Below are 10,894 nucleotides of genomic sequence, written 5' to 3' on the forward strand. Positions count from 1 at the left end.
TCCAAACAAAGTATTTATCATGGGAGCTCTCAATTTGAAGCCATTTTTCTACGGAAAACAACAGAATGGCAATCTTGCAGTTTTAAAAAGCAAGCCATTTTAACACCAGGCAGACAAACTGATGTTGTATTTCATACAAAATAGTAAACAGTGCCATCTGCTGGTTAACCTTTCCGTTCATTTAATCTTCTACCTACCAAAATCATGTTTGATATCAAATTAAGTTTTAATATGTTTGTGGCCAGAACCCAAAGAGCACCTGAAGTTAATGAAAGGGGTTTTTACTACGATGGTGGAATTTTTTTACTTTTCCCCTTCACAGATGCCTAATCTGCAAGTCAGGGGTTCCCAAACTGTGGTTCATGGACCACAAGGAATCATAGAATTGTAGTCACCTTCATTCTGGTAGTCCACTGTGTGTCGGTGAACTTGTAAGCATGCCTTACATTACATTAGAAATTTGCCCGAGACAGATTAAAAAGAGTAGAAGTCAATAATTGTGGCAGCACAATCTGTGTACCACAGCGAAAATGCACATGCTTGAGACATATTGCTTTAAATTGTAGGTAGGGGAGCCTCCCATACAAAAAAAGCAAGCCTCATAGAAAACAAGTGTGGCTAAGTTTTTAGCCTTCTTTTCAACAACTGTTTTGCTAAATGTAGGACATTATATTGCAGAAACAAATACTCAACTATGTGAGCCCCCACTAGAGGGCAAGTTTTCAAGATTCCCTGCCGTCTAGAAGCTTCTACCACGGTAATGTCCAGTTTGCCCACTACACCCAGCATAAACATATCACAACTCAAACCAGTGTAAGTCATCCTTACCTGAAAGCAAATGCCACACTGGCAACACCTGAACACTGCTTCCCAGCCACTGAGCAACAGACCAGGTCTGGTGTGGGGAAACTACTGTGCAGAAACTTGGGAGCCAGGCGAATGATCAAGCACACACAGAACATTTCAGTCAATTCATATCTTAATGCAAGTACAGGGTGTGTCCTTTAAAAAAGGCCCCGCGGATACAGAGTACACGTTCCATAGGGCCTCTTTTAAAAGACTCACCCTAACCAGGCAATTCACTCAAACACATTGCCCTTGCCTTATTAAAGGTTGTATTCAAGAACATATGAGAGATTTGTGCATGTGCTTGTATTACTCATCGGGGGTGGAGGTCAACCTGCGATATACTGCCTGTATTTTAACACAGTTGTATACGGTTTTGCCTTTTAAACACCAATTAAAGCTCTGTAGCAGTGCTCTGCTTTGATCAATTTTCTGTTTTTATATTTATTCTATAATTTTACCACACAAATTCTTAGGAAAATGTAACCTCTGGCTGCAGATTGCATAACTTGGAACATGGAAAAGCAGGACTTGACCATGGAACAGCAAAGAAAATATGTATGTATGTTTGTATGCATGTGTATGATCGCTTTGTCTGGGAGCAGGGGCATGGCTCAGGAGAGTAAAGAGGGTGCTATCCATGGCACTCTCTGAAAATGCTATTTAACTAGAGAATATACACTGCGATACAGTATCTGGAGTGAAATCTCCTGCTAGTTTCTAATAGTTGTGGATTTAATCTGCGTCCTCCTTTGAGGATAGAACCACATTTTAACACAAGACAACACACACAGAAGATGTCGGTCTTGCTATTTCATTTAAATAGCAACATATATATGTTTATTGCCATACAAATAAATCAGCCAAAGCACTTAAGAGCACCAGCATTGCTCTTGTACAGCTCACTGATCCAAAGAGCCAAACATAGGAATAGTGCTTAGATGGATTGCACTTTTGACAGTCCAGACAAAATTTCACTTTAGGCATTGGAGTATCTTGAGAGGATTCAGATGTACCTGAATTTCATGTTATACTTCCTTTGGTCTGTTTAAGAGAAATTTAACCAGTTGAACTAGAATTTCATCATTAAATCCTTTCACATTGTTTTCTTCGATTGCTTCGTACAGCGGCCTACTTTCAGTTCCCCAGCAAATATTCTTTCTTGGGTTATTTTTATCAGAATCAGCAGATAGAGCCAAGGTATTCAACTGGTAACAAAAGAAGCTGAAGTATCTTCCGTCGGTAATCACAGCCTGCGATACAAAAGGCCGGGTCACATCTGCTTCACTCCAGAATCCTGGGAGAGAGGGGAGGAAAAAAGCAGCAGCTAAACAAAAGCATTTTCCTATCAACAACCAAAAAAAGCAGCAAGCCTTTAAAAGCAAAGTCATTGCAGATCCATTGTAAAAGGTTGCATATTTTAATAGCTTACTAGCTTTTCCCATCCTGGTGCCTTCCAGACGTCCTGGACAGCTTCTGCCATCTACTGGTCTTTGCTGGCTGGGGCTGATGAGAACTGCAGTGCAAAACATCTGGGGGGCACCAGGTTGAGGAAGGCTGGTTTAGAGCTCCAACTTTGCAGTCAGTCATGCAACTTACAACAAAGAGGAAGGGCCCCTAGAGGGGAAATAGCCTGAATAAAACACCTTATAGAATCATAGAGTTGGAACAGACCACAAGGGCCATCGAGTCCAACCCCCTGCCAAGCAGGAAACACCATCAGAGCACTCCTGACATATGGTTGTCAAGCCTCTGCTCAAAGACCTCCAAAGAACGAGACTCCACCACACTCCTTCTTTGTCTGGCAAGAACCAAGAGTCAGCCAGAGACTTGTGTGACATGGTTTCTAAAGCAGCAAAAGAACAAACTAAGAGCTATACAGGTAAGGAAAAGGTAAAGGACCCCTGGACGGTTAAGTCCAGTCAAAGGTGACTATGGGGTGCAGCGCTTCTCTCGCTTTTAGGCCAAGGGAGCTGGAGTTTGTCCTTAGACAGCTTTCCAGGTAATGTGGCCAGCATGACTAAACTGCTTCTGGTGCAACAGAACACTGTGACGGAAGCCAGAACGCACAGAAACGCAGTTTACCTTCCCATCGCAGTGGTATCTATTTGTCTACTTGCACTGGCATGCTTTCCAACTGCTAGGTTGGCAGGAGCTGGGACAGAGCAATGGGAGCTCACCCCATCACAGGGATTCAAATTGCCAACCTTCTGATCGGCAAGCCAAGAGCCTCACTAAGAGGGACCACAACGCCACCAAGATATTCAATATACAATAGACAAGATATTCCCCATTCTACAAGGGATCATAGCTGCTCACAGATCAACACCCTTCACCTCCTCAATCTGCAAGACCATGCCAACAACTTTTTCATGGATTTCAAGTGCAGATACTAGTCCCACCTCACTTCCCCCCCACACACTGGGTTTATCTGTTCCACCCCAGCCTTTCTGTATTGAGTGGGAAGGCCTGAAGGCAGTTTGCAAGCATGTTCAGTTAAGCACATATACAATATCCCAAGCAAGCATGAACCATGTATGATTAGAGGTCCTAATCACAATGAGACTTGCTACCATGTTCCTCAGAAGTATTTATAAGCCTCTTTCAGATCTTCCAGTTCAACATGGGAAGGCCAAGTGCGAAGTGGGCATGCCTATTGCTCACATACTCCACATTCACATATTCTTTAGAGTGCATTAATAGGGCTAAGATAAATCACATGGCTGTATCATCTTCTAAAAGTTATATTTGTGAGCTTCCTATTTACCTTATCTTGCAACACTGGATATCATCTTTAACTATTGACCTACCTTGGTACATTGCTTGTGCTCCAGTCCAAGCAAAAAGACTTGCAATTGCATTAGCACGACAGGGCACTTCAACCTGATCGAAGAGATTCATTTTTATAAGCCTGTCCCTTTTCAGCCTGTCGGGAATTAAATGAAACTGCGTATGCCCATAGGCACATGGATCTGCTACATTTGATCCTATATCCCACAAGAGAAAGAATTGTTTTAGATTTTAGCACGTAGAATGCTTAGATAAAAGTACCAATTCATCCAATTACAGATTTCTTAGCTGTTTTATCTTAAAATTTCTTAACAATATAGTGATGCTGACAGGTATGTTTTTAAAAAATTAATTTAAATATGAACACAATGCCATACAAAATGCAGCTGTTTTATATCCTTTGCAGACGAACACAGTATGTATAGACGGTCAGGTCATGCATCCATAGCCGAGACCAGAGGACGAATGACCGCTGGAAGGAGCGCAGAGAGACAAAACTCCATGGTGCATCTGCAACAGCGCAACAGGATGCCTTTATCTGCCCCAGCTGCAATAAAACAGGTCTCTCCCATATCAGTCTCTACAGCCACAGCAGGTGCTGTAACCTTCCAACTGTCTGACTTCACTCCCAACGGTGTACTCCTCCATTGTCTCCCCAAGACAGACTGATGCCAACTAACAAGCCTTTTAGATAAAGATTGTGAACCTTTAGAAATATCTAACATCTACTTCAAACAAGGAGTAAATTTAAAGTGCATAGGCCATTCTGAAATCTGGAGTGCACTGGCTTGGCACGCTATGCCAATATAACAGTGTTACAGCTATAATTTGTTCCCAAAAAAAACCAAGGCATCCTAATCCAACAAAGTATAAAACTTATCAAGAAAAATATTTTACCATAGTAGCAAAGTGAACTACACAATGAACTGCATGCTGGAAAATTCATAGTTTAAATGCCAACTCAACTTCAACATTGCTATGTGTATTAAGAAAGCCACAGTTATTTCAGCCAGTTGACCCCAATGTATAATGCCATGATAACAGTGGCCCACTTGAGAGATTGACCATAAGGTTTAATACAATATATGGAAAGCAACTTGAAAGGTTATCTGCAAATGCCTAATATCATGAGTTGCTAATATAATGAGTTGCTGAAGTCCTCTTGCAAAGTGATTTATTTTGTTAAAAAAATAAACATGAAAACACTGAAAAGAATGGCATGAATTATATTTTGTTCATATTGAATTACAGCATCACAACATGTTAAAGTATTATGCATCTGAAGTATATGTCTACAAATTCATTGAGTAGAGACTTTAGAGATTAGCATTCTGATGTGGCAGTCTTACCTATAAATATTTTATTATCATACTGTCGTTTGAACATTGGAAGCTTGTCAGGCAAGACATTAATAACAGGAATATCTCCAGGAGCCACATAGTCCAGGGGCACAAACTTAAGGGGAGAAAAAAGAAAACCGGTTCAATAAACTGATATATAATCACACAGTATTATGCATTTTTTAAAAAAAGAAATATGCCCTGCTTTACACCACTTCTGCTTAGAAAAAATAAAAACATACAAAATTTAAAACATACATTAAACCATTATTTAAAAAAACAATTATAACATAATTATTAATGATAAGAGGGTGCTCTCACTATTGACCACTTAAATATTTGACCTAAATTACAATGTAATTTGTTATTTACCACTAGCATGATTGTCTACAGGGAGATGTAATTCTCTCAAATGATTTCACAATGCTATAACATCAGCAGACATAGTGGCTTACTACTGTGTCCATACCAGGCTCATGGTTTGCCTTGCTCCAAACCAACCATGAGCTGTAGCCAAGGTTTGTTCTTGGCCTACCGCTCACAGCTTGTTTAGGGGAGACAAACCACGTCATAGACCTACACCCACACTTTCCCCTACCTTTTAATTCCCTTGATATCCCTGAATGAGGTGCTGCTACTGCTTCAGTGTTAGAAACTGAGATATGAAAGCTAGGAACTAAATGGCACCTTAAACCTAGGTTATGGGGAAAATACAAATAAGTATATGATATAAGGTGATAAATTGCTGTCTAGAAATTATTGAATTTGGAAAGCAGGAACGAAAGATGTGAGGAAGTCCAAATAGTAAAAGAAAGTAAGATTTGGAGTATGATATATTGTTGTTTTATTGTTTTATTCTATGTGTATTTCTTTGTTTGTTTTTCTCTTTTGTTCTTCTTTTCCTATGTATGTTGAAAACTTTGAATAAAAATTTATTAAAAAAATAAAATAAACCTAGGTTATGGGTGCAACAACGGAATGTCTAGGTGCACTTTTTAATAACAGTACAAAGCTGAAAATGAATGAATTGCAGCTAAAATATTGTGCTCATTTTTCATATGGTCTAGTCCTTCCCATGCCCACCCTCCCTAATATTCTTAAGAAGGTCTCTTCTCCAGTCTTCAGAAAATTAGTGGAAGTGGGGAGGCAGAAAAAGGTCCTCCTTTCCTTCCACTCTGCAGTTTTAATATGAAATCTTAACTGCAATACTGTGCCCGGAGTTCAGATGCTGCTCGTGCTAATGACATTCCCTATCGCAAAATGCACCTAAAACAATGAGTTTCGAACACTGTACTACTTCATACCACTCAACTCACTTTACAACAGGTTTAGCCACCTAGCCAATCAATATGACTTGAAAATAAAAAAGGCTCCATGAATCCAAAGGGGAGGTTATCCATAGTATATCAACATCTCATTCATTCTGGATTCCCCCTCTCCCTCGCAGTCCTCTGAGTACCCATAAAATATTTTCTGGAGGGTTGGGGAGCCTCCACAGCAGATTTGGGAGGCATGAGGAAGGTGCATGGGAGAAAGGGAGAGTCCGCTTGCACAATATTGGATGTTGCAGAAGTACCAGCCCTCGGGGGGGGGGGGGTGTACAATGTATCTTTGCATGAGCCATCAATCTCCTTCCATTCAGATGACACACCCAAATCAATGAGTTATGAAAAAACCTAGGGGGTGAGGTTTTCTGAGGATAAATAGTTATTACTGCTATACACTTTCCAGTTTTAATTCGGAAAAATAATGTGCCTTAGTTATCAAGCATTTCCGGAAAACTGTGCTATAGTCTAATTTCTTCATAACAGGGGCTATTTCACCCGACACATATTCAATTTAATAAAACTGTAGACTTCAAAATGTGGTATATAATAGAAGAGATCTATTTAGGGGTCGATACTCGCCCCTGAAGTAACCAGAAATAGCAAATCCATTAATCTTTATGAAATTGGACTTCATACCTCTGAAAGCTGTTTTCGTATACGAATCTGACAGTGAGGTTTATCATCAATCTGAAATCTCAGTGGGTCAATTCTACCCTTTCGATGTCCACGAGGAACCACTGTCTCACCACGCAGCCAATAGAAATTTACTTCTGGTTTGAGGTCTGAAATAACAAGAGTGTCTTTAATGCCTCCTGCAGTCAAGAGTCCACCAGAGAGATATTAAACATGCCTGTATTCAAGGATGCATGCATGACCACATAGCAATTTTTGTGCACACGTACATGCTGAATATCTGTGCACACTTCTGAACCTTAATATGTGAAAAATCACAGTAAATCAGGTAAATGAGGAACAACTACAACTGATGGAAGCTGTAGGAGAAATACTTTCAACACTAGAAGCACCTATACGAGACAATGCTAGATAAATGTCGCCAATGAAACAGAAGCTACTTGGAATTATGTATGGCGTCCATCTCTGATCTGTACAAGAAGGGGATTTTATGCATCTCTATGCTTCACAAATTATTTGCTATGCATGTGTGTATCCGATTAAAAATATAACACCTCCCCCCCCCCACAAACACACATTCCTCCTTAGTGCACACATTGCTAGGGATCATGACTAGATTATTATTATTACATTTGTGAGTCACTTTATCTTACCCAATGCAACTTACAACCAAACAAATGATAAAACCCTGCATGGGTACATTAAAACCAAGGAGTGAAAGAAATACATTGATGGGGTATACCCGGAAGCTGTAAACCGGCTCCCTCGGCCAATAAAGCGAGATGAGCGCCGCAACCCCAGAGTCTGGACCTAATGGTCAGGGGTCCTTTTACCTTTAATAGCTATTAATGATAAATGAACATGTGCCATCAAGGTAAGACGGGGAATATGCAGGAGAAATGACTTTGTGGAGATATGGAAGGTGTTTGTAGAACGGAAAGAGGTCAAACCATCACAAGAGATATTAAAATTTTGGAAGGTTGGATAGCTACAATGGAATTGTTTCAGTGGTGGGGTGCACATTTTTATTCTTATTTATTATTATTGTCAAAAGGAAAAGAAAAGAAATGCATTGAATACATCTCACCCACTTCTAAAAGGACAAAAATGGTTAAAGGCAAAAGGCCTGGTTCTAGAGGAAAGCTTTTTGCCTGGCACTTATATAAAGCTATATAAAGAAATTGACAGAAACCCCCTTCCATTTTTATTTTTTTTATTCCTGGAAGCCAACAGCTCAGACTACTGGAATACCTTCCTCTCACCCCTCTTTCTCTCTCACACACACACACACGCACACGTGTCCCACTGCCCACCGCCCCGCGCTTACACACACGCACCCAGGGCCGAGGAGGAGCCGAGCACCGGGTTGGCGCTGGCCAGTCGGGCCGTCAGGCTGAGCGCCAGCTGCGTGAGGAAGGGCGACGGCCCCTGCTCGATGGCGCGGAAGAGAAAGGGGCGCCGCTTGCGCTGGTAGAAGTGCTCCTGGAGCAGCGCGTCGCACACCGCGGAGCGCAGCTCGGCCAGGTCCCAGCCACCTCCTTCCCCTTCTGCTGCTCCTGGCGCCACGGGGCCGGGCAGCCCCGGCACGAAGGCGGTCTTGGTGTAGTCCTGGTACCAGCGGTCCGCGTTGACGGCCCACGTCTGCGGGTAGACCACGTACTTGCGCCGCTGCCGCTTCCCGTAGATGCGCAGCTTCTCCTCCACCGACGGCGCGTCGTGGATCTCCTGGTAGAAGCGCTCCCGGCGGCGCTGCTTGGCCGCCTTGCTCTTCGCCGTCAGCGACGCCACCACCGGAGGGTAAAGCGACGGGGCGGCGGCGGCTGGGAGAGGATTCGGCACCGGCGGCGCCGCCGCCGAGGGGCCCGCGTGGAGCCACCGCCGCGGCCAGCCGTCGCGCAGCAACCGCAGCCCCCTGGACGCCGCCATCTTGCCCGCGAGAAACAGGAAAAGGGAAAAGGAGCGGGGAGGGCCGCTTCCGGGCGCGTCGGGAGCCGCGGTTGGCTGAGCGCCCCTCACGTGATCCGCAGAGAGAAGGGCAACCTGCGCGCTCCCCCGAGGCTCGGCGTGAGAGAGAGGAGCGACGTCCGGCAACTGCGCATGCTCGTTGTCCTTATACGGACGCGAGTGGGATTGAAGCTTCAGCGGCGCCTTACAATTCCATCCGGGTTATATTTGTATATTTGTATGTCGCCTTTTCCATTTCTATGACCACGCTCGAGGTGGCTTGCAGCATGCAATAAAAAAATTGATCAAATTTAATAAATGATACATTATTTAGATGAGTTTGTGGAGAAGGGAGGGTTTTTTATTGGATTACTCTTGTTTTTATTGTGTATTTTGTGTCCTCGTTTTGTATTTTTATGTTGTGGGTCGCCCTGTGGTCTTCCGGGGAAGGGCGGTTTGCAAATTTAGTAAATAATAAAACAACCACCACCATCGATTTACACGACTACCAACTGTAACAAAATTAGCCATAAACAAAGAAAACACATCAAAAAGAGTATGCAAGTAAAATAAACCGATTTCCATGTAAATCATTTTTAAAAAATGTACAAAGGGAAAATGCCTCACTCCACACCTGCACCAGTGGTTGCTGTGGCATTACCAGTAGCTAGAGGCAGGTGCTAGGAAACTACATAGAATTGGTAGGAGCAGTTGGATGTAGGTGAGGTAAGAACCAGCTATGTGGCTAGAAGTAGCAGCAGACAGGACACCGAAGGCTATGCACAATTTCCTGCAGAAGTACAGTGGTACCTCAGGTTAAGTACTTAATTCGTTCCGGAGGTCCGTACTTAACCTGAAACTGTTCTTAACCTGAAGCACCACTTTAGCTAATGGGGCCTCCTGCTGCTGCCGCGCCGCCAGAGCACGATTTCTGTTCTCATCCTGAAGCAAAGTTCTTAACCTGAAGCACTATTTCTGGGTTGGCTGAATCTGTAACCTGAAGCGTATGTAACCTGAAGCGTATGTAACTCAAGGTACCACTGTAGAATCCAGGCAAAGTGCCCATCTGTCCAATGGAAGGTCCAATCCTTGAGTTCACAAAGTGATTATTAGATCATGCCTATGGAGTGGCTCAGAATATGCTACCAAGGGGCTGAAGTAATTTGAGGCTTCTGCTCCAAAGGATCCGATCCCATTGCATTTCTTGAGGATTTCAGATGCTACGATCATTTCCAAAGTTAGCTATTCAGGTTACGGTTTTGTTCTTGCATTTGCTAGGTCTGTGTCAGTGGTATCCAGCACTGGCATCCAAATTCTCTATCCCCTCTTGAAAATTTGCCAAAGGCCTTACATATGGTATATTATTGCATCACTATTTGAATTCAAAGTGTAATGCAATAAAATACAGAATAATAAATAAAAGAAGCAATGGAAAGACAATTAAAAATCAGTACAGTGGTACCTTGGTTCTCAAACTTAATCCGTTCTGGAAGTCTGTTCCAGAACCAATGCGTTCCAAAACCAGGGCACACTTTCCCATAGAAAGTAATGCAAAATGGATCAATCTGTTCCAGACTTTTAAAAACAACCCCCAAAACAGCAATTTAACATGAATTTTACTATCTTACGAGACCGTTGATCCATAAAATGAAAGCAATAAACAATGTACTGTACTGTAAAATAAATAAAACAGTATTGTAGATGATAAAAATAAAAATTTCTTACCTGCACTGTTGATAGTCATTGTTTGGATGGGGGGATTTTATCCATTTCCGCAGTCACACAATCAATCAGCAGCTGAACTGGGATCCACACAGTCACAAAAATAAATTAACTGAAAAAGCCTCAAAACAAAAAACGCAAAAGAAATAGCAAAAACAAAAGCACCAAATATAAGCTGCAAATATCACCTCAGAGAACTGCAATTGGAAATGGAAGGCTTGAATTACAATTGGGGGGGGGGAGGGGATGACGCAAATTAGCAGCGCAACAGGAAACACAAGGGGACTCAAA

At 42.4% G+C, this 10,894-nt stretch overlaps 1 protein-coding gene across 1 annotated transcript; it reads right to left on the reverse strand.

Moving 5' to 3' along the window:
• Positions 1-1,644: 1,644 nt before the first annotated feature.
• On the reverse strand, positions 1,645-8,884 carry MRPS30 (mitochondrial ribosomal protein S30). Its single transcript, XM_028749010.2, has 5 exons — positions 8,275-8,884; positions 6,941-7,086; positions 4,986-5,091; positions 3,657-3,833; positions 1,645-2,143 (listed from the first exon to the last, which is right to left on the reverse strand). Exons 1-5 carry the CDS (start codon positions 8,861-8,863, stop codon positions 1,875-1,877), a joined length of 1,287 nt encoding a protein of 428 aa, XP_028604843.2. The 5' UTR covers positions 8,864-8,884; the 3' UTR covers positions 1,645-1,874.
• Between the last annotated feature and the right edge of the window lie 2,010 nt (positions 8,885-10,894).

This window comes from Podarcis muralis, chromosome 11 (genome assembly GCF_964188315.1).
Source record: "Podarcis muralis chromosome 11, rPodMur119.hap1.1, whole genome shotgun sequence".
Lineage (NCBI taxonomy): Eukaryota > Metazoa > Chordata > Lepidosauria > Squamata > Lacertidae > Podarcis > Podarcis muralis.